At 39.7% G+C, this 23,082-nt stretch overlaps 12 protein-coding genes across 12 annotated transcripts; 5 read left to right on the top strand and 7 right to left on the bottom strand.

Annotated features, from left to right (window-relative positions):
• Window positions 1-39: 39 nt before the first annotated feature.
• NUP82 (linker nucleoporin NUP82) lies at window positions 40-2,100 on the bottom strand (the record flags this gene model as incomplete). Its single annotated transcript, XM_022820039.1, has 1 exon — window positions 40-2,100. The coding sequence occupies one exon, from the start codon at window positions 2,098-2,100 to the stop codon at window positions 40-42; it is 2,061 nt and encodes a 686-aa protein (XP_022676542.1).
• A 278-nt stretch (window positions 2,101-2,378) lies between these two features.
• On the bottom strand, window positions 2,379-2,675 carry MRPL37 (mitochondrial 54S ribosomal protein mL54; the record flags this gene model as incomplete). Its single annotated transcript, XM_022820040.1, has 1 exon — window positions 2,379-2,675. The coding sequence occupies one exon, from the start codon at window positions 2,673-2,675 to the stop codon at window positions 2,379-2,381; it is 297 nt and encodes a 98-aa protein (XP_022676543.1).
• A 161-nt stretch (window positions 2,676-2,836) lies between these two features.
• LAS21 (mannose-ethanolamine phosphotransferase LAS21) lies at window positions 2,837-5,206 on the bottom strand (the record flags this gene model as incomplete). The annotated part of the gene is made up of 1 exon (XM_022820042.1): window positions 2,837-5,206. One exon carries the CDS (start codon window positions 5,204-5,206, stop codon window positions 2,837-2,839), a length of 2,370 nt encoding a protein of 789 aa, XP_022676544.1.
• A 419-nt stretch (window positions 5,207-5,625) lies between these two features.
• On the bottom strand, window positions 5,626-6,876 carry REI1 (Rei1p; the record flags this gene model as incomplete). The annotated part of the gene is made up of 1 exon (XM_022820043.1): window positions 5,626-6,876. One exon carries the CDS (start codon window positions 6,874-6,876, stop codon window positions 5,626-5,628), a length of 1,251 nt encoding a protein of 416 aa, XP_022676545.1.
• A 326-nt stretch (window positions 6,877-7,202) lies between these two features.
• TSC10 (3-dehydrosphinganine reductase) lies at window positions 7,203-8,147 on the bottom strand (the record flags this gene model as incomplete). The annotated part of the gene is made up of 1 exon (XM_022820044.1): window positions 7,203-8,147. One exon carries the CDS (start codon window positions 8,145-8,147, stop codon window positions 7,203-7,205), a length of 945 nt encoding a protein of 314 aa, XP_022676546.1.
• Window positions 8,148-8,479: 332 nt separating this feature from the next.
• Window positions 8,480-8,746, bottom strand: COA3 (Coa3p; the record flags this gene model as incomplete). Its single annotated transcript, XM_022820045.1, has 1 exon — window positions 8,480-8,746. One exon carries the CDS (start codon window positions 8,744-8,746, stop codon window positions 8,480-8,482), a length of 267 nt encoding a protein of 88 aa, XP_022676547.1.
• Window positions 8,747-13,598: 4,852 nt separating this feature from the next.
• Window positions 13,599-14,318, top strand: MRPL8 (mitochondrial 54S ribosomal protein bL17m; the record flags this gene model as incomplete). The annotated part of the gene is made up of 1 exon (XM_022820046.1): window positions 13,599-14,318. One exon carries the CDS (start codon window positions 13,599-13,601, stop codon window positions 14,316-14,318), a length of 720 nt encoding a protein of 239 aa, XP_022676548.1.
• Window positions 14,319-14,634: 316 nt separating this feature from the next.
• Window positions 14,635-15,702, top strand: cysB (cysteine synthase; the record flags this gene model as incomplete). Its single annotated transcript, XM_022820047.1, has 1 exon — window positions 14,635-15,702. One exon carries the CDS (start codon window positions 14,635-14,637, stop codon window positions 15,700-15,702), a length of 1,068 nt encoding a protein of 355 aa, XP_022676549.1.
• A 197-nt stretch (window positions 15,703-15,899) lies between these two features.
• On the bottom strand, window positions 15,900-18,227 carry PPS1 (tyrosine/serine/threonine protein phosphatase PPS1; the record flags this gene model as incomplete). The annotated part of the gene is made up of 1 exon (XM_022820048.1): window positions 15,900-18,227. The coding sequence occupies one exon, from the start codon at window positions 18,225-18,227 to the stop codon at window positions 15,900-15,902; it is 2,328 nt and encodes a 775-aa protein (XP_022676550.1).
• Window positions 18,228-19,102: 875 nt separating this feature from the next.
• On the top strand, window positions 19,103-19,591 carry DPB3 (DNA polymerase epsilon noncatalytic subunit; the record flags this gene model as incomplete). The annotated part of the gene is made up of 1 exon (XM_022820049.1): window positions 19,103-19,591. One exon carries the CDS (start codon window positions 19,103-19,105, stop codon window positions 19,589-19,591), a length of 489 nt encoding a protein of 162 aa, XP_022676551.1.
• Window positions 19,592-19,921: 330 nt separating this feature from the next.
• MPM1 (Mpm1p) lies at window positions 19,922-20,626 on the top strand (the record flags this gene model as incomplete). The annotated part of the gene is made up of 1 exon (XM_022820050.1): window positions 19,922-20,626. One exon carries the CDS (start codon window positions 19,922-19,924, stop codon window positions 20,624-20,626), a length of 705 nt encoding a protein of 234 aa, XP_022676552.1.
• A 598-nt stretch (window positions 20,627-21,224) lies between these two features.
• Window positions 21,225-22,976, top strand: CPS1 (M20 family metallopeptidase; the record flags this gene model as incomplete). Its single annotated transcript, XM_022820051.1, has 1 exon — window positions 21,225-22,976. One exon carries the CDS (start codon window positions 21,225-21,227, stop codon window positions 22,974-22,976), a length of 1,752 nt encoding a protein of 583 aa, XP_022676553.1.
• Between the last annotated feature and the right edge of the window lie 106 nt (window positions 22,977-23,082).

Raw genomic sequence — 23,082 nt, forward strand, 5'->3', positions numbered from 1 at the left:
ATATATAAATATATATAGTAATAAAAATATATTCACATTTCACATTTCGAGAGTCTGGACTGACGCAGTAAGCTCGCTGACACATGCATTAATTACCTTTTTGTCGTTCAGTAGCATCTGTTGCAACTCATTGAACTCCGCATCAGAAAACAAATCGGTCTTGTCAGTGTGTATGGCCTTTAATTTCTTGTCCAAAAATTCCAACTCCTCGCGCAAGTTGTTCGTCATATGAACGTATTCGTTAAATTTTAAAACCTGGGTTCTAATTGTCTTGAACCATGCTACTTCAGCATCACTAATACTAGCTGTTTTCAATTTTTGACTGTTTTCAATTTTTGTGAACGTCTCCTTTAGCTTATCCAAACGCTCGTTCAACTGTTTTGATTTCTCCTTTGATGCAGCATGTCTTTCCTCTAATTCGCTGAGGTTTCCCTCTAATTTAACCTTTAGTTCATTAAGCCTATTAGTTTTCCTGAGCTGACGGTGTATTTCATTTTGTTGCTCCTGTAGCTTGTTAAACATTCTATATGCAATCATTTGGCCCATCTTCACACGACCCATTGTATTTTTGTATAGTTTCGATACAATCTCTAGTTGATCCTCGTTGTTATCATTTTTAAATGGCACAGATGCAAGTTCATCCGGCACGCCTCCCACAAAATGTTTCGCTTGCGATTTATACTTCATAACCAACATTCCTATTTCCTGGGATGATGTAGGTAGTGCTGGTTTATACGTGTATTTCACATCTAAATTTTTTGGAGTTCTTAGGGTGCTTTCTTTTTTATCTTCGCTCTCGATGACTTTTATATGCTGGTTGTCGTAGAGAACGTCCGCTGTGATGGTCGGTATAACACCTGAAAATGATCCACTGATAGTGGTGATATTAACATCAAAGTCTACACCCACAATGGAGGAGAAATCATTCAGTTTAATACATTCTGAAAGTGGAGATAGCCATGGTAATTCAACAAAAATGGCAGCATTAGGACCTACATAGGCTAATTTTGGTTTGGTTCCGTTTAGTAACGTACAGGAGCCTTGAGCTTGAAATGATGTTATCACTGTAAAGCTGTTGAACGGGTTTATATTACGAGGTGTCCAAGACATAATTGGCTCTGAATCAGGGAATAGTATAACGTTGCTACCATCCTCAAACTGAAGAGCCAATAATCCCAGGTACTTGCTTATTGGTATATTAGTTATTCCTATCACATCTTTTTCATATAATGACTTAGAGAATCCCTTGATACGGAATGGGCCTTGTGGAGTTGCTTTGGTCAAAGCTTTGTTTGAGAATGGCAAAGATTCATTTTTCTTAGCAAAACTTTTAAAGAACTGAATCTGCTTCAGTAAATCGTGACTTAGCGGTAGCATATCTGATTGTTGCACATCAGCAGTCATTGTAGATTGATTTAGTTCTTTCTGAACATTGTTAAACTGAGATAAAGATTTGTGATACATGTAATCGGCCAAACTGCTGTTATCATTATCATCCTTGTTATTCTCAAATCCATCTAAAGTGAAGTTGTCCGGTAGGAAAGGGTATATCGCGTAGACATCGCAAAAGTTGTACGAACTGAGTAAATATAGTACAAGGCCTGTAGTATCAAAAGTAATATCACATACACCTTCAACATGATCTGAAAGCCCGAAAGACTTCGTCTTCAGATTAAAAATGGTTGGCTTTGGTACGTCCAATTCATTCAGATCATATATTTGAATGGAAGAATCTTCATGCAAAATAACTACAGAGAGCCCATAAGTTGCCAAAGGATGCCATAGTAGTCTTTTTATCCCTGCTTCAGGTTTATGATGTCTTTTTAATCTTGTGTTTTGTCTAACTTCAACAACGTAAAACTCGCTTTTAGAGTGGAATGCTATGAGGTCACCGGAAATATCCAAAACCATAGCTTCTGGAGTAAATGGCACCTCTAAATCATAGCTTTTATACGTGTTTCCAACCTCTGATTGAACTCTCAAAATACCATTTTGCCATACATAAACTCTACTGGAATTGTAACAAACTAGCCTGGAAGAAGGGTTAACAGATACAGGTTGAAAAATTCCTTCTAAATCACCGACATTGAGTAAGGACATCTCGTATACAATGTGCCAGCTACCCTCTCAGCTACCTCACACCGCTCTTTTTAATGAAGATGTCACTATTCTTTTTCCAATCGTTTCAATGCAGTTTACTCAGTTTGTTGATATCTATAAAAATTTGTATAAATCCAAATTTTAAAGGAAATGGCACATAGCAGATATCGATCGAAATGGCATTAAAAAATGACTTTAAAACAATTACATGGATGCGTTATATACAATATTTACATGATTGTGCCTATAAGAGTACGACCTAGGGAGCTCCGGATACTTCACATTTGCGACAAGAAGTTGTTTTGCTTGATTCTTTCGCGATTGGCAACTCTTAGTTGTTTCTTTCTCAACTTTATTGGATCAGCAGCAAGCTTTTCAGCTTGTGCTTTCTCATCTAAAACAGACCAGAGCCATGCTGGATATTCGTGATCTTCCAAAGCCACTGGCTCTTTCCCAGACTTCTTGATCTGAAGTTTCAATGGTGTGCCAGCAGGACAAGAAGACACAATCTTGGTAGCCTGAGCAGAAGCTTCATTTTTAGCTTGAGAAAAAAGCACACGTGTTACTCTGAACATTTTTGATCGTTTGCTTCAATTGCACGGGAGTATTCTGAGGGGATCTCAACGAGGTGCTTTCAGTACACTATCTGCACTTCACTCGGCTTTTCATTATACAAATCCTAAATCAGTCTTTTGTCTAGTCTTGAATTTTTTTAAAAATGTTTCGAGAACTGAGCTTAGATGTTTTGAAGGAGGGTAACTGCGAGATCTGTAACAAAGTTAAAGAGAGACCAGGCAGTGTAGTAGCAGAGCTTTGGACTGAAGACGGACCAAACAAATAAATGGTAACGGAGTGCTGTACATGCTATAAGTAGGAATACTCCTGTGATATAGTAGTGTTTTAGTTTAAGTAGCTTTTTTGAGTCCGAAATTGGGATGAAAGAAAGGGCCATATAGATGGATGGTGCATAGTTTGAGAGAAACATTAGGACCCCAACGACGTAAATGTTGTAGTTCGAGTTCACACCATTGTATGCATTCGTTAGATTAATGGTTGCAATAGAGTTTGTACCTCCGAATTGGAAAAACGTCAGGTTTTGTAGACAAAGTGAGAGCACTGGTGATGTTTGAGGAATTATGGTAGTGAGGATTTCGAGTATTAAAAACATTGGAATATTAGCTGATGTAGTTTGCAATATTAGTATGAATTTTACAATGGAAAGCAGTTTTTGCTGAGCATTGGTTCCTTTTGAAAGAGCATACTTTGAGAATGTTACAATGACCGCAGAGGCCGCACAGATTAGGAAAAACATTCTAGCCATTGGAACTAGACACTCGGAGACTTCGGACTCAATGTCTACCATATTCTTATCATTGAGATAAGTGGAACATGATTTTAACACAAATTTGTGTAACGCATCTGGCACGTTGTCTCTATTAACAACGGCATAACATGCTTTGTAAGTCATGCAGGAGAGAGCTAAGAAAGAAACAGTTATCATAGAAATTAATTTCTCGACGTCATCGCTGTTCTTTAGAAATGGGAATCCTACGGAGAGAATTGTTAATACGTTCAAACACCACTGAACTGTGGTATGCGATTTTAAGAGACTGTAAATAACATGTTCGTAAATGTATTTTTGTCCGCTGTTATTCCATCCACGAATCAATCTCAGACCAACCAAAAATGATAGTTTGGATTTCATAGAAATATCCATCAAGAATAATACAGTGACAGTAACCCACCACCAAATCTGATGCTCTTCTTCGACGAAACTACTTGCAAACATGCTCAGTCCTAATAAAATGGAAACTGCGGTACTCTCGATGAACTCTTGTGTCTTACCGAAGCATAACGCTACTACATATATAGTGCCAAGAGTCATTATTCCTATTCCTGAAATCAATAGAGTGTAATTGTAGTTTGTAGCAGCCATCGCTAACGATGATTGAATGTCTTTCATCTCCACGAGCAGCTCTAGCGGACTCTTGCCAGCCAGCGATGCTTTATACCCAGGTTTCAATTTTGTTAGTTGAAGGTAGTTATCCTGTAACTTAATTTCAGCCATTGATTTGGGCAAGAAGGGTAAGAATTCAGGGATAATCACACCCATGCTATTCTTGGGGATTGGTAGATTGAAAAGTACGCTTAAAGTTGGTACAATGTCGATCTGCTCAATTTCTTGTAAATATTTATAATTGGGATCAATATCGGTTATTGGCAAAATGCTCTCTTTCTGTCCTGTTGGAGGATCGTGTTTCTTTAGCTTTTTTGATAAGAACGCCATTGCTGCGCTAGTTTCTCCGGAGGAAGATCCGCCGTGATTACCTAAATCGTTCATACCATGGTCACCAAGAACTACCATTAAAGTATTCTCACTCATTTTACCATATATTTGCTTGATAACAGAATCCATTTCTTTATGTTTTGGAGCCATGAAGTGAGATCTTGCACCACCTTTGTGACCAATATGGTCCAACCCTAAGTAATGTAAAATCAACACATCCCATTCTTTTTGATGATCCATTTGGTATGGGACATGTCTTGTAACATTCAAGTCGACTTCCGTGAAATCACTGACGAAAAATGAGTTAGTGCCTTCGTATTCACCAAAGTATTCAAGAGGGAAAAGCTTCAACCAAGTGTCATCACCAAAAAAATTTACCTTGTAATTATTAGTATGAAACTGTTTCAATAGAGAGTCTTGTTCTTTTAAATTGGAAGATGTGTCGTCTTCAGCCACATTTAGAATAGCATCCAAAAAATTTGGTGCGGAACCAGTAGTTATGCCCTTGAGTCTTGGTAATGTTACCGTAGGAGGGTTAGAGTATGCTGTATATCCCCATGCTTCTCCCGAGTTTAGAAGTTCATGTACAAAGTCAAAACCTGAACTGTCTTTTTGAAACAAAAAATCACTACGCAATGCATCAATAACCACTACAATCAGTTTGTCGAAAACAGGTTTGGACTCCAATTGCAATTTAGGTTCCACAATAAATTCAGAATCATTCTTCAAAACCACTTTCTGAGGGAAGAATCCTGCGCAAAATAAGAAAGCAGCAATCAATTGCAAAGCAGCCAATATATAATACGTCAGTTTGCTCATCAGTATATCCTAAGTCTTTAAAGCTGCCGTCTTGATGTCCATATAAGAGTATTGTTAAGGGCTTTTGTGATATTCTTCAGTGAACTGTAATGTTGATGTTTGTTGATGTTTGTTGGTGTTTGTTGATATTTTCACTTTGTTGTTATTTCAAGATTTTGGCGTGAAAACCGTTAATTGATTCCAAAACTTAAAATATCAACGTAAAGTGAAGTTACGAATAACAAGTAATAAGATATCAAAAGATCATAAGGAACAGAAAGCGAAATATATATATACACTGACTGAAATGCATTTATGAAACGTTGAATTAATAATAAAATGATCTAGATTATATATATATTACCGCGAACCCAGAAAAGTGAATAAAAGAGGATAAAATAGAATACAATATAACACGAATGAAGATGCATATGGCCTGTCTATTGCAACAATTGGTCCCTGTAATGAGGTTGGTTGTTAACAAATTTGGCAGCTCTTTTGTCATCTCTCTTTTTGTCTTTAACTTCTGTTTGCCAGACTTTCTTCTGTAGTTGTTGCTGTTGTCTGTCATATATAGTAGCAAAGTGTCTGGTATCGGCAGCAATGATAGTACCTTGACCTTCGCTTAGTTCACGCTCGGGTTTTAGATTTTGTCTGTAGTAACGCTGTAGAGTTCTATGGCCGACCTTGACACCTGTAGGTAGATGGAGTTCCACACCGTCATTATATAGTGCATATTCTGGTAGTTCTTCTTCTTCCTCCTCTTCCTCATTACCGTCTTGTGATCCACCAACCTTACCAGATGCTGCATCCACTTCTTCTTCGATATCTTCCCATTGGGATTCATCCTCATTAGCGGCCTTATCTAATTCTTCGTACGTGCTGGAGAAGTCGTAAAATTCTGATATTTCTAATTTTTCTGCTTCGGACTCGTAAGGGATACGGCAGTGCTTTTTGGCAAGCATATGCGCTCTAACAGCCTCCAAAGATCTACCCTGGTACGAACACACAAGACACATGTTACCTAGACCAATTTTTTCTGAGAAGTATTGGAAAAGACCTTCCTTGTCAATCAAGTATTTCTGTTCAGGAATATAAAATCCGTGGTTTTTGAACATTTGGTCCAAGTTTTCTTCAAAAGTTTTGAATTTTTTACCAGTGAAGAGACACTCGGTCTTGTCAATCTCGACTCTATTTTGGAGTTTTTCAGCCATGAGTTTTTCAGCGAGTTCCTCTGGGCTCAGTTCCTCTTCTGGCTTGTTTTCTTCTGGGATGTTTTCTTCTAGTACATTTTCCTCTGAAGTTTTTTCTTCTGGAGTCTCTTGTGGCTGTTCCTCTTCTGGAGTGTCTTTCATTTCATTCTTGGCAGCTTCCTCCTGCATATTCTTCAACATGGACTGTTTGGCCAGCTCTAATAATTCTTGCTTTTTAGCCAATAGTTTTTCCTTCTCTAGTCTGCGCATTTCCTTCTTGGTCAACTGCTTCACCTTCGTCTTCTTGGACTTGTCTAGCTCCTCTTTCTCAGCATTAGCGTTAGAAACCTTCTCATTGAATGTAGCTTCGGTAATGGATGGCAAATCAGCAACTCTTCTCTTCAAGTTGTATCTGTGCCAGTCAGACTTCATATGGTCTCTTTGGCCAGCGGCCGTGTCAAAAACGACCCCACATGTGTTACAAGTATACCCTGCCATTTCTTAACTATTTCTCAGCTAAAAACAAACCTTCTGCACGTAAACTCAACTGTCAGAAATGAAGAAGCTTCCTTGATCCTGTCTTCATCTATCTTCTCTGTTTTATGCGATGAGTTGAGATGAGATGCGATGAGCTTTTGTTTTAAAAATTTTGCTTGTAAAGAAAAAGAAAGGTAATATAGTACTGTAACCATAAGAGAGATGTAAGTAAGGTAAAAGAAGTTAAGGTACACCCAGCGGCTTGAGTAGCCATCTATGCGCTTGAATAAGGAAGTTAGACCATTATATATTGAGCGTGTATACTAAAATTGAGTAAAGGATTACTTTCACGTTTTATCAGACTTGGCTCTTTTGTTCCTCCATTGATAGATTTGGAACTTGCAGATGAGCATATAGATGGGAACAATGGTGATGTTCAATATAGCACCCAAGATCCAAGAAAAGAGGAACATGAACTGGTTGGATGTGTGCTTGTTAAAGCCCTGGTCACAAGCCATCAAAAGCCAGCCGATGGAGTCTGTAGTGATGTCGTCAAGACCGTACTTTAAAGACGATATGATCTTGTCACGGCATTGGGCAGCTGTGACCGGATGGCTAGGGCCCTCGATATCTCTAGTGATAGAAGGTTTAGTCATATTTTCGAGGTCGAAACCTTCACTTTGGAAATTGCCAGGGTAAACGCACGTGATCCTTGTATCGGCATGTTCTTGTCTTAAGATGGCGACCAAAGATCTGATGCTCTGTTTTAAAGGAGCGTACTGCGCGTATCCGATAAAGGGGAAGAATGCGACTTCGGAAGAGAAGAATAATATGTGAGGCACCTTGAATCTCAACGAGACATGGGCCAAGTTAACCGCCGTAGCGTAATTCGTAGTGATACCGTTCTGCAACTCGCTTGCACTCAATTCAACAAAGAGTTTCGGAATAGACCCTCCAGCACACATGTACACCTGTGTAGGGACCAGTTCATTCTTGACCAGCAACTTGAACATAGAATCAACACTTTCATAATCGGAAATATCGCACGCATGGTATAACAATTGAGGGCATTTCCAGCTTTTGTCTTCGCTCACGCCCTTGCCCTGGTACTCCCCCAATGTGATCCCATCAACGCCAATTCTTTGGCATGCTTGTCTCAATTTCTCATCGGACCTCGAAACAATGATCACCTTGTTATTTTCCTGCACGAATCGTTTTGCGAAGGACTCCCCAAGACCCTGAGACCCACCACTAATCAATACAACCTGTTTCTCAGTGCTATATCTTGTCATCGAAACTAGGCAGTCAATAAAATAAAGTACAACAACAAAGTAAACTAAAATGAAATTCCGTTACGTTTTACCAGTAGTATTTACCGGTAGCAATTTGCAGAAATATACGTATATATGTACAAGGAGTAAAGTTTCTAGGACGGCCAAAAAAATAGCCAAAATGCCGTTCCAGCAGACGCATGGAGTCGGGTTCAAAGACGTCTTGTGAGTGTGTGCGAGAGAACGTACGCTTCTCAGGTTTTTTCACATAATGAAAAAAATTGAAATGAACTGAAAAAAAAAAAAACACATCAGAAAGCACTGCAAGCAATGGAGCAGGGTTCTCAAATAACCTATTTCTGAGCACGCTTGGCCTTTTCGAGCTCGTATTCCTTCTTCAACTGTTCTAGTTCCTTCTCATCAATAGGAGGAATTGGAACATCGGCGAAACTCGTGTCTTTGTTCAACATTCTGTACGTATATGTGTATATGGTACCGGTCACACCGACTAGTAGTAAGAGGCCCATCATATTTTTCTTGAAAAATGGAGCTCTAGCACGAATCATCGCAGGAGTCATTTTCCAAGTTCTTGGATCTTGGTATGGACTTGGTTCTAGCATTTTTTTTGACGTAACTTGTGGTGTTTAGCGACGTTTCTCGACGATTTGTTGTTCTATTTTCCCCGATCGCTGTAGTTGTAGTAGTAATAAAATAGATTTTTTGTTCTTGTTCAATGTTGTGTTATTTCCCTGTTTCTGGAGAAGAGAGAAATCCTGATGAACGACACGAGTTTTTTTGACTTTTATAGTACGAAGACAACTAGGCCATGTACACACCGTTGATCGAGACGTTATAATCTACGAAATACATAGGGAATATCCTCCGCATCCCTTTTAGATCGTTAAATTCCTCAGGAACGTAACATGGCTCTGGCTTTAAAAATCACGTGACACAACTAGATAGTCGGGTAAGTACCAAACCTGATAACCGCATGCGTACGGGTGGTCTCTCCATATACCAAGACATAGGGTTCAGCGACAAATTTAAAAATATGGATTTTCTACGCATCAAGATTTGCAGTCATTCTCAGGGCATATTCTCTTCAACACTCCTATTTTTCCAGGATATGAGAGTGTACCAGTAGTACTAGTGGCATCCTTTTGTAATGTGACAGTAATAAAGGAAAATCAAATTCAATGGGTGGATTGGTATGTTAAGACAAAATGTGCGGATATCCATTCCTTGTGGATGAACCCAGTCAATGGCTTACTTAGGGATAAATAGGGGTATATATTCAATAGATTCTGAAGAACGTTTGAGTGGGATTTGTAGGATGTAGGATATGCTCTCTTTGAGTTGGTAGCAACTGGTTTTGAGTAAAGTTGAATATTAGAGTAACAAAATTGGTTCTATATTTGTAAAATTTAGCATTCCGGCTCACAAAATTCCCGGTAAAAAGGCCTTAGTTTATTTTGGATGTGTCACGCAGAGCATAACACAATGGTAATCAATGCCTTTATAGTAAAACGGTATATATTCTGACGATATTTTTTCAGCACTATAAACAGAAAACAATAACATCTGGGTCTCTTGAAAATAAATCGAGATTCAGAAACAATTTGTTCTTTCAAACTTGTTGAATTTAGGTGTTAGCACTTCTGTATTTCTTGTTCTTACATTTTCCCCAGACCTGACGAAAAGCTCAAAAAACAATGCATTCCGTAGTTGAAACAAAGTGTACGAATCGAAGCCAACCTAAACCCTTATCTTTTTCTCTTAAACCCCGAGCCCCGTTTTCACAGTAATGACATTACGATTTGTATATACATGTACATCTCAAATGCCTATAGTTCAAAAAGAGCATCGGTATTTTTTTTTTTTTTTAAACTGTTTTGTTTGACATAATTATGCATGGAATTTTTGACATAAACGGTTAAGTGTATTGTATATCAACCCTTCAAATTATAAACTTCGTTATGCAGAAATAATATAGGCATAATTTATCATCGGAATTATTACGGGAAAACCTTTCCCATTGAGATATTTGAGAGATTCCACATGCTTTACGAGAAACCATTGTTTCAACTTCCACCATTCACTGTAAATCAGCATAGATATTTATTGCACCGTATATATGTCCGTCTTCGGTTGGCATCCTTGCCTGTTTTGTTACAAGATTTATTTTGAATGGAATAGCAATTTGTTTCCCTGCCAGGCAACCATCAAAGATCAAAGATCTCTGTATATCTACAGAATGGCCATCTTCAGTGATACCAGAGTTTAAGTTCTTAAAACCCATTATTCTTGCCTTTTGACTTTACCGTACTTCAATTTTGAAGGGGCTTTTGGTCATGTTGTGTCTCCAGCCTCCAAAACTAATATAAAAGGGTATAATCTATCCGCTAATAGATCTCTTTAATCCAACAAGGTAATATTCAATTCAATTTCGAATAATAGAAACCAAGAACATTAGCGGATAAACAAACAAAAAAAATGCAATTGTTTAGTGTGGCATCTAAGTTCTTTGGGATCTTGACTATTTTCCAGACCTATGGGTTAGCTAGCTCTTTACCACAGATTGATAATATCGATTTGAGTAGTCGTTTCAAAATGAAGGATTCTGTCGAGTATTCTAATAGATCTAGTGTCATGGGCAATGATATAGTTATATTCACAAGTAGCATTCCTTATGTTACAACCAGTGAAACTCCATCAATAATTACTACCACCATGACCTTTACCGAAGATGGAACAACCAAGACAATCACTACCACTACTACGGAAATTGATACTACTACTGAAATTGACACTACCACCGAATTAATTCCAATTCCTGTAACCACCACAATGACCTTCACCGAAAATGGAACTACAAGGGTAATCACTACGACTGCAACTGAAATTGACACCACCACCGAATTAATTCCAATTCCTGTAACCACCACAATGACCTTCACCGAAAATGGAACTACAAGGGTAATCACTACGACCGCAACTGATATCGACACGACTACTCAATTGATTCCTACTCCTCTAACCACCGAAATGACTATTACTGAAAATGGCACAACAAGGGTAATCACTACGACTGCAACTGAAATCGACACGACGACTGAACTGATTCCAACTCGTATAACCACTGAAATGACTATTACCGAAGACGGAACTACCAAGACAATCACCACTGAGGATTGTGGTGGTTCGCCATGCACAGTTCCTTCTGAAGTGCCAAGTAATTCACCCAAATCTTCATACGTGACTACAATGACAATAACTGAAGATGGAACAATAAGGACAATAACTACAACCGTGTGTGACCTCACAACAGAAACTCCATTACAAACCACTCGTGTGACAACAATTACCATTTCTGAAGATGGAACTACTAAGACAATCACCACTGAGGATTGTGGTGGTTTACCATGCACGGTTCCTTCTGAAGTGCCAACTAACCCACCCGAATCTTCAACCGTGACTACAATGACAATAACTGAAGATGGAACCACCAAGACAATTACTACCGAAAATTGTGGCGAGTCTCCTTGTAAGGCATCATCTGAAGCCCCATCAGATGCGATTACTTACACACTCATCTCTACCATCACTATCAGCACTGATGGAACAGTTAAAACCCTCACCACCACTGAATGCGATTTAACGTCTACTAGTGCTAACCATCTTCCATCTGCATCACGCGACAAAGAAAAAACGAAGACAACTAAATGCAGTGGGGAAAAATGTAAAGTTCCTACTCACTCAGCTGGATCTCCATCGGTACCAGCAGATTCTCCTAATACACCAGCTCATCAAAAGACTACAAAGACAACACAATGCAGCGGACCTGACTGTCAACTTCCTACTGCTCCAAACAAACCAGGCTTATCAACTGCTGTAATTACCACCTCTTATACCAACGGTAAGGTTGAAACTTCAACAAAAGTCGAATGCAATGGCTCACCATGTAAACCTGATGGTTTCACAAGCGTTCCCTCTGTTCCTCAAGTGAGACCATCTCAAACAACAGGCGAAATTCAAACTTACGCTGGTTCTGCTTCCAGAGCAACGGACAGCATTTTGCTCTTAGTTTCCACATTAATATCAACAATGTTCTTCTTTTAAACTCATATCGTACTCAGTTTACCTCCCTATTATTGATTCGCCCCAGCCCGAAGAGAAGAAACACCAAGGTTACTACAGTCAAACTACCGACTAAAGTCATTTGTGAATCTTGCAAATGACGAAATAACGAAAAATAGAAAGATTTTAACTTGTATTCTTCGATTCCCATATTTAAGTTCTTAAAACAACGCTTTTTCTGATGAACTATATCTCATTAAAAGCGTTTGTTAGGCCTACCTGAAAAGTCACTATATTTCTTAAATAAATGAATTTAAATTCAAATTTGAATCCTTTAATTAGTATCCACTGACACATAATTGCCTAGTAACTAGTAAGCAGTTATCAGTGATAAATATATCTTTTCATATGTACCCATATGTACGGTGTCCTGTAAACTCTATAAAATATTGACTATGTTGTTTAGATTGACTTCACTTTTCTATATATGATTGTCAAATCTACCTATTTGCATCTCTCTTCCCTTAAAGGCTTAAAAAGGTCCGACCCAAAAGATCAAGATCAAACAAAGTCAGTGACACTGTGGATGTCAACGATACGTTATTCCGTCAAAAGTGATCACTAATCTGAAGTATCTGCCGAGATCGTTTGGTCAGCCACCATCTTGTGTTAATTCTTTAGCACATTACCCGAGAGGTTATTAGCACTGAATTAAATAGACTTTGAGCATATATTGAGAAAATCGAGCTCTATTGAAAATTTCAGTGTCATTACTCTCGTTGATTAAACCTTGTAGACTATTTTCATCTATGAAACGAAACAATAATATAGTCTTAGCGAAGGAAAATCGATCCATGACGTCTTAGATATCTTGTGGTCGGGCTCAATTGATGAGAGGCTGCACCCGGTTTGAATCCCAAAGGAATTTGTAAAAGCATATGGAATCTCGAATCGACGCTTCCCACCTCTTAAGGTATATCGGTTGTTGTTACATGCAGCACAAAATAAAGGTGATGATAAAAATTTCGTCTTATTATCTACACAAGACTGTGTATCATCCTCCTTCTCCTAGTGATGGCTCTGGTCAGGCCAGCAGCACCCCCACCTTTATTATTAACATCGTTTCCCTCCGGGTAACGTCTAAGGTTCATACGGTATTATGTGTTTTTTTGATATTCTGTAAAGTCAGTTTCCTCCGCCCATCTTGTTTAGCTTTAAAATTTTTTGGTAACGAAAAAAAAAAAAATCTAATTGAAATTTTAAAATGAAAAATCTGTATATTCATATAAATCATCTGAAAGAACAATGCTTAAGTGTGTATCAACTGTGCGAGAACACGTTGGATAACAGTAAACATATAACAACTATACCAATAAAATATAGACCGTACCCAAGATGACCAGAGGCCTAGGTAGACATTTATCAAGAACAAAAGCTCACAGAGATGCGCTCTTAAGAAATATGGCTACACAGCTGTTGCAGCATGGAACTATCATGTCGACCACTCCAAAACTTAAGGAAACACAAAAATACGTAGAAAGAATCATCACTATCGCTAAACATGGTGTGCAAAATGGTACTCCACAGAAGAGTATTCCAGAACTACAAAGTAGACTATACCTATCTGGTGACAACTCAAATCTATTAAAGAAGTTGTTTGAAGAGATAGTTCCAAGATACATATCCAGAGATGGAGGATACACTCGTGTGATGAAGGTTGAACCAAGACTCAGTGACAGAGCTCCTCAAGGAATTCTTGAGCTTGTGGACGCGCCAGTCCAATCCAGCGATGGCCAGCTATTAAAAGGAAATATGAAGCTATGGCTTTTGACCAAAAATTGCATGCAACAAATAGAAGAAGAGGGTCAAAAATTAACTCCAAACACAGTAAAGAACTTGAAGAAAATGACACATAACAAGTCGGTAGACGAATTGATGACTGATATTGGCGTTGTAAGAAAATATTTAATTGAGGCCGCAGAACCGGAAGGTGAATTCAACGAAGAGAAACACAAGGCCTTCTTGGAGACTGTCAAGAATGAAATACTGAACTTCAGTGCTCCAAAGCAGGAACAATTGGGATACAAATTCGTAGAAAGGCCAACTCAACAGTAGTTCTGCAACCTTTCCCCTGAAATTTCTCTCGCACTCTCACATATGCGTTCATATGCAGTATTTCCAGTACATATATGTGGATATAGATAATCCTGTAAATATCACGTGACTTTAGCACATTATCACTGGCTGAAATGACTACATCTTTCAACGCAGTTTGGCTTCACATATAGGTGCGCACTAACACATACACACATGTATATAAAAGACAATATGATTGAGTTTTCAGTTATTATTCAAACATTTCAAGAAAGAGGGGGAGTTTGAGTTTATATTTAGGTTTGGCTTAAATACAAGAACGGTAATATAAAGTGTGATGTCCCAATTTATTCGTCATTTACACGTTCCTCCTTTGGCCACGAAAGGTTTTACCGATGCGGTTGGTAGTACACCTTTGATTAAGCTACAAAAACTATCCAAGGAATTGGGAAGAAACATCTACGGAAAATCTGAGTTACAAAATCCAGGTGGTTCAGTTAAAGATCGTGCTGCTTTGTATTTGATCAATGATGCAGAGAAAAGAGGGTTGATTGACCCAAGCAAACCAGTAACCGTTGTGGAAGGTAGTGCAGGTAACACAGCTATTGGGTTAGCTCACATTTGCAAAGCAAAAGGCTATAAGGCAGTCTTCTATATGCCAGATACCCAATCGCAGGCCAAAATCAATTTACTCAAATGGTTAGGCGCAGAGGTGTACCCTGTTCCAGTCTGTCCTATTACAGATCCATTGAATTTCAATAATAGAGCGAGGGATCATGCCAAAAGACTCGATAATGCGGTATGGACCGACCAGTTCGATAATCAAGCCAATTGGAGGGCACACTACTACACAACTGGCCCAGAGATTTTGAAACAAATTGAAGATGAAGGTTTGAAATTGGATGCATTCACTTGTTCTACTGGTACCGGTGGTACTTATACCGGTATTGCGAAGTACCTAGAAGAAGCTACTAAAGGAAACTGTAAACTTGTGGTCGCTGATCCTCCTGGATCTGTTATTTACTCTTACATCAAGACTGGTGAATTGAACAGAGAAGGAGGATCGTTTACTGAAGGTATAGGTCAAGGCAGAATTACCGGAAATATGAAAGAAAGTGTCTCCATAACAGATGATGCCGTGTTTATTCCAGACGAAGAGTCGATTATAATGCTTTTCAGATTGTTGGATGAAGAAGGGTTGTTCGTTGGTGGTACATCTGCTTTGAACGTGGTAGCAGCAGCGAAAGTAGGATCTACTCTACCTGAAGGCAGTAATGTTGTCACTATTTTGTGTGACTCAGGTCATAAGTACGCTGATAGGGTCTTTTCAAAATCATGGTTACAAAGCAAGAACCTTTACGACGTCTTACCAGATCATTTAAAAAAGTATGCTTCTTTGCCATAATTTTGTCTGAGAAATATATTAAGCCAACATATCAAGCGAGACGTTATAATTAAAAAGAGATATAAACATAAAAGCGGTTCACGACTAGTATTAGGGAAACTGTGGCATTTTTCTAAGAAGTACAACAGCAATAAAAACAAGGTAATGAACTGAACGATGGGCAAATGCTAAATATTCCTTTTGAGAATAAATAGAAACTATATATAGTTACTATTTAGCTGTGCAATACAGCGACAAGCCATATTCCAATCCCAAATGATATCCGGATCACTAGGGTTTAGCAATTCCTGCCATTTTAGCAGTTCATATACAAACATTAAACTTGGTTGGATTATAATATTCAAACGCCTAACTCTCACATATAGATAAGCTTTCAACAAGCCACAATCCAACCTTTTCATACATTCAGCTATGCAAACTGTTGCACTGCGAGAAACACCTACCATACAGTGAACAAAAACCTTCTCATCTCTCTTGTAACAATCATCGATAAAGTTAAGGACCATGTCAAGTTGGTGAAGCATGGGATCCATACCGTTATCTCCAAGGTTATCAATATGGCACACCCTGAAGCCGTCATGCTCAGTGATATTAATTGCAGATGTTGATTGATTGTTGGGAGTACTATTAGTTGTGGTAGGTACGGCTTGTAAGGAATTACTACGTCTTCTTTCCATGTCCTGAGCAAGGGGCACCTTAACTTCTTCATTGAAGGTGTGAGCTCTTGGTCTACACCATGATACAGATTCACCAACCGAAACTATGTTTTTAATACCGAGCTTTTTTAACATTTCCGGGCATTGGGCGTGTTTTAATGATCCTAAATAAAGGTGTGGTAAAATCCTAGATGGCAAAGGACCTTTACATTTTAAGAATGGTGAGTTTGTAGGTGGTTTTATGAAAAATATCTTGCTGAACGTATCTGAGTCTATCGTTAATGGTATATTTGGATCACGATCTTTGTTTCGCAAAGGCGAGTATTGTCGTAGTAAAGTCTCTAAATGTGCTAGCACTTGAATGTCCACCATGAATAAGAAAAACGGTCTCTTGTAATCAGTATGAAGTGCAAATATTACATCATCCAAAGATTTGTCCAATTTGAAAATAAGGTATGCAACTAACAAGAAAGATGTCTCTGTATAACCATCTGGCGAGAAAAGTAATGAGTTTTGAGGATATGAATGTAACAAATGGCAAATATTCAAAATCGTCTGAATGGACTCCAAGTTCAAGTTTCCCAGGCCTATAGAACCTGAACTAGGGAATGTTAACCATATAGGGGAATTCTCCGGTATTCTAATAAGTTCTACCACTTTGTCGAGCGGTGGTAACTGAGCGCTTTCAAAACAATTTATGAATAGACGCCAATCGTTTGATTTTGGAGGTATACTAAACAGAACACTGTCACGTAGATCTGTTTCCTTTACGATAGAATTTGAAGGCTCATAATAAGCAGGGCGAATTTTGTTGGAAGTCGCATTATCTTGCGAGGAAGTTAAGCCTTTGATGTTTTCGTCAACATTGTTATTAATATTATCGTCACTATTATTACAATTGTTATTGGGATCCCCGTTTTCATCGCTTACTTCATTCGAAAACCTTCCCATTTTCCATATCTCAGCGTCAGTAGAGTTACCGCACCATATATTTTCAACTTTTGACGCACTACTCATCTTGCTGACTTCTAAGCGCTCTGTATAATACATATCGCGATCCCAATTTTTGAAAGTTGCCAAGTCAAACTCTGAGCATAGACCTTTTTTATTTTGCAGCGATGACAACAGGATTGGTGGAGTACCCCACAATTTGTCTTGAATTTCCCCTCGCAGAATCTTGAATTGGCATTCAGGTAGTTTAGCTAATTTTCTTGACCACCTGAGAATGTTCACTAAACGTTCACAAGAGCACGAGTTGGATATGCAATAAACAACGCACAGTTTGGATAAATGGAAGTGCAATGCGGGTTGTAAATCAAAGCGACGGAAAGTGTTAGGCTGTTTCCATTTCTGGTAGTTATTTTTGACAGAATTACTCTGGGAATTGTACACAGAGTGGAATGGATCCGTTTTCAACAAGGGCAACGTTTCAAACAGCACACAATCGTCAATGAGTTGTGCAATCTCGCTTTCAGTAACACTTGTGAAGGGTTTTAATACGTCTCTAATTACGCTGTCAATCGAATGCTCTTTGGTGTACGGTAGCAAAATATCAAATATCTCCAACGAAGACTTCAATAGGCCTGAGTTTTCGATGTACTTGCTCTCCTTGATGTTAGACCTGACTATCGACACATTGAAACGGTCAAAGTCATGGCTCTTAGTCTCGTCCATATACGATTCGGGCAACACTTCCTGCATATCGCCGTGCAACCACGGGAACATCACCGACGTGTCTGGCAACGGGCTTCTCCATTCATTGCTTAAAAGCTGCCATACTTCCTCAGAAGTAATCGTGTCCCTAGCTCTCTTCAGCGGGGCTGGTGAAACTCCGTCGTTCTGGCGCTTGAAAGTAGCTTCTGGCATCATCCAAGGGGGAATTCACTGCCCTGTTTGTTTATATTTCTCAAGACTCTAGGACACAGCACACGCACGAATGCACTACTCAGGTATAGCACCACCAATTTTTTTTAAATTTTTTTTATATCCTCCCCTGGATCCAATCGATGAGCCTGTTGTGGTTTCACCTGTATATGTATCGTGATGGGATGATGGTATTATTTAGTAAACGCACCCTTTACTGGGAATGTCCAAAACTCAAAATTTCAGATGCCCCCTGCTAAATCCTAAGCGATAAGCCTCTGTTAGCAGCAAAATCACACCAAGCACACGTAACCTGCTCACCCAAATACACCTACAAGCTAATCGTAGAGTGTCTTTCGCAGATTTCGCCCTCAAGCGTCCCCCCTTTTCCTTTCCAATTATTACTCCGATGTTCAAGTTTCTCTAGCATCACGATTTCCGGAGCCTTTAAAATCAAAACATTCTTTTCCCAGATGTTCAGCCAAAAGGTGTGCGAAGTAAAGAAAGAAAGAAAAGAAGGAAAAACATAGAGGGAGAGATAGAGAGAAAGGCATTTATGATTATGTGGTGCACGGGCGATATTCCGTACTAACGGTGTTTATAGCGCTGGAGCACGCCATTGAGGACTACGGACGAGTCCCTGGTGCTCTATGATACGCATAGATACTTACATTGGGACTGGGTCGTGATTTCACGCAGTGCTGTCCTATATTTTACCCTTTGTCTGAGAAAATCGTCATTCAATGGGCTTGACAAAAAAGCATATAATAAAAGCACATACATTGTTATCTAGATAAAATATAACCAAAAACTGTGCTATATAATAAATAAGGATACGGAGTACAGAACAGCAAGGTCATCAGAAGATAGAGCGTGTCGCCATGGATCTCGAGGAGTACAAGCAGAATTTACCCAGGCTACCGATCTCGAAGTGCAAGAAAATTGCGCGTACAGATCCGGAATATATGTTGACCAGTCAAACGGCATTTGCTGCTACAGCCTTCAGCACGGAACTCTTCGTCCAGATGCTTGCCGAGGAAACGTGCTCGCTAGCACAGATCCACAACAAGACCAAGACTCTCAGGCTCAACTACGAGGATCTCTCAACGACCATCAGAAACTTGGACAAGTTCCAATTTCTCTCGGACGTGGTACCTCAAACTGAGAATTTGGCGTCGCTAGTCAGGGAAAACAAGGTCAGATACACAATTGTAAACCCGAGCCCCGAGGTGGACATTGTGAGCGAGGACGAGGAGGACGAATCGATTCCTGACACTGAGGATCAGGGACCCCCCGCCCCCGTCCCAGCTGCTGCTGCTGCTGCTGCTGCCGAATCTGTTCCAACACAACCAGAAGAGGTGCAACCCTAGAACCTGACGCAGCACTAAGCTCTTTGGCTCGAGCACATCTTGTTATTTTTTTTTTGGGCCCCCAAAACTAGGAAAAGGCTACAAAACTCAGTTTTTTTGGGCACGGCTGATCCCACCAATATTGAAATATCCGTGCATGGCATCAGGAAGAAAACCAAAGAAACGAAAACGAGTTGCAATCCACTCCTCCATACGTATATATATATAAAGGCCGGAGTGAAGTTGAAGGGGAGAGAAGCACAATTAGAGGCAAAGCCAAAGCGAAAGACAGATACACCAGAGATAGGAGGTAGTACCTAAAGACACTTAGAACCAGAAACATAGAGAAAAATGGGATTGTATCGCAACTCTGATGACAAGGATTTCAACGACGGGAATCAAAGCGATTCCGTTGCGTTCCCTGGGGAAGTTTGGGAAGGTTTGGTTTCGAATGGAGTAGTACACGACGTTCTCCAGGGACTCGGGCTTCCCGGAGGCTGGGCTTTCAATATCGACAAGCTCGTGGACGATGTGAACACCGGGATTTCTGGCCGTACTCGCATGCCTACAGTCGAGCAATTCTCCAAGTGTAACGAGCTGAACGGACTTTCGGTCTGGGATACAAGAGGTCTGTGGAGATGTCTTTTCCCAAAATCCGTAGTGAAGGATAATGGGTTGTCCAGAGAAGCAGTCGAGTCGGACACGGAACACAAGAAGGGTCTTTTCTTCCCGGACTATAATGGGTACTTGTCTTGGAAATCACACATGGTGAAACTGGCCATGGAGAAGAGAAAAAGAGAAAGAGACTTGTACGCTTTGTCTACTCCGGAGGACGTTATGTTGAACCAGGTGGATTCGCTGGGCAAGAAGGTCGTTGGAACTTCGTCGTACTCTACTTACAAGGCCACTCCGGAGGGCAAAGAACGCATCAAAGAGGAGAAGACGTTCTACGAGGATGGGAGTGTGCTTGTGAAGACGGATAAAAAGATATATCCTCACGAGGGACAGCCAAGAAACGAGTCTTCTGAAAAGTTGTTGAAACCCGGCGAAAATTGAGAAAACCTCCCCCCCCAGAGAAAGCTAGTTAGCTAGCTGTATTTAGTTCAACATATTTTGCACTGTAAATAGAACCAACACATTTTCTCATGCGATGACTCAACTAGAGGTTGTTACTGGCCCTTTGATAGTGATGGTGTCTGCCAGCACCACTACAAGCCTGTATGTTTGCTACCAAGCACAACGGACAAACCCTTGAATACCACTGGCCCGCCCTTTTGACGATACTCTCGGCATGTAATTTCTCCATTGGGAAGTTCATTTCCACGGACATTATTTCTTGGCAAGCGGGAATCGCCCGACGAAGAAACATCATCGCTGATCGCCTATAGGAAAAAAGCTGCCAAAACAGCAGTAATCTGCAGAAAAGGGTCCTTGTTGTTGCAACAACAGTGGCTTCCGAGATAAGATATCGTTTTTTCGCATTTAGATATGGAACAAAGGGCCGAGACGACTACAGTATATATATATATACTAGGGAAGACACCTGAGCTTGATTATAACCAACATCCTGTACTTCACCTGGTCTATTAAAATATGGTTTGATAGATCGGTGGAATGGCCTTTTGAAGTTACGTAAACTGCAATTGACCAAAAAATGCTTAAAGGCTTAGAAAAGGCAAGGTTACCAAACCGGTGGATGCATTGGGCCACGCTACTTATTGTGGTGCTAGGCTCGACAAATCTATGTATGTATCTTGCACGGAATCATGCTGCTGAGAAAAATCTGAATAGATTTATTCCATACTGTAGAGATGACTATAAATCTATTGCACCAGTCGTAAGCGATAAGTTCATTGATAAGATCGCAAAGATCTTGAACGATGCAGATTTCAAAGAAGATGTTGCCAAAAAGCTCTCCGGAGCTGTCAAGGTGCCAACCGTAATTGGTGACGTTTTCCCAGAACCAAGTTCAGATATCGAGTATTACTCTGAGTTCTTGAAGTTTCACGATTATCTAGAGAGTACATTCCCATTGATTCACAAACATCTCAGGAGGGAAAAGGTCAATGAAATAGGGTTATTGTACACATGGGAAGGCTCTGATGAGAACTTAAAACCAGTCCTTTTCATGGCTCATCAAGATGAAGTTTTGGTAAATCCTGAAACGACTGACGAGTGGAAATACCCTCCCTTCTCTGGCTATTACGATGGAGAAAATGTGTGGGGTCGTGGATCTTCTGACTGCAAGACAACATTGATTGGAGAACTGGTAGCAATTGAGGAATTGCTCAGAGATGGTTTCCAACCTCAAAGAACTATAATTCTGCTATTTGGATTCGATGAGGAAAGTGGAGGTGAATTAGGAACCCTGAGACTGTCCCAATTCTTGCAAGATAGGTATGGTCCTGATAGTATCTTCTCCATTATGGACGAAGGTATGGGCGTGATGGAAATTGAACCTGGCTTGTATGCTGCTGCCCCAATTACTCAGGAGAGAGGATTCGGAAATATTGAGCTGTCAATCTCTGGGCCCGGTGGTCACTCCTCTGTTCCTCCAAAACATACTAATGTTGGAGTGTTGAGTGAGATTGTGTACAAATTGGAAAATACTCCTTTCAAATATGTTGTTGAAGATACCCACCCATTCTTATCGTATTACCAATGCGTTGCAGATTTCTCGACAACTGTAGACCCAGGGTTCCGTCATATCATTAAAAGAGCTGCTACGTCAAATAAATACAGAAAAGAATTCGTGAAAGCACTTGAAGTGTTCAATCCAACAGCAGCCTTGACTTTCAAGACAACAGAGGCTATTGATATGTTCCATTCAGGTGTAAAGGTCAATGCCCTTCCTGAGACCGGCTCTGTCCAAATCAATTACCGTGTTGGAATTCATTCCAACATTGAAGAAGTTTTGGAAAGAACAACCAACATCGTGAACAAGGTTGCTCAAGCACATGGCTATAATCTAACTGTTGGAGAAGATAATAATAACGTTATTTACTCGGATCCATCGAATACAGGTTCTCTGACTATGAAATTGTATACGACAAAAAACCCTTCTCCCAGATCACCTAGTTATCAAGACAATGATAAGGTTTGGGATTTATTCGCAGGGACCATCAAAGATTACTTTGAAAATAGAGTTTTCTTGAAGGAAAAAGAGTCGGGTAAACCGCCAAAACTTTTCATTACGACTTCTACCATGACACCAAACACTGACACCAGACATATGTGGAATTTGACATCACACATATACAGATTCCAAGGCGCTATTTTCCCTCCAGATCTCTTGAAAGGTGTTCATTCTGTTAACGAGCACTCTTCAGTATCCTCTGTTGTACAAATAGCAGGATTTGTGTATGAATATGTTTTGAATGCCGACCAAGCCAATCTTGGATACTAAATAGTTTGTCCAAATCTGTCGTTAACAAAAACTATACAAACCAGATTTTTATGAGCTTTCTGTAAAAAAATAACAATATAAATGTTTTCAAAACGAGTAAGCAGTC

The sequence above is a fragment of the Kluyveromyces marxianus genome, chromosome 5, assembly GCF_001417885.1.
Source record: "Kluyveromyces marxianus DMKU3-1042 DNA, complete genome, chromosome 5".
In the NCBI taxonomy this organism is placed as follows: domain Eukaryota; kingdom Fungi; phylum Ascomycota; class Saccharomycetes; order Saccharomycetales; family Saccharomycetaceae; genus Kluyveromyces; species Kluyveromyces marxianus.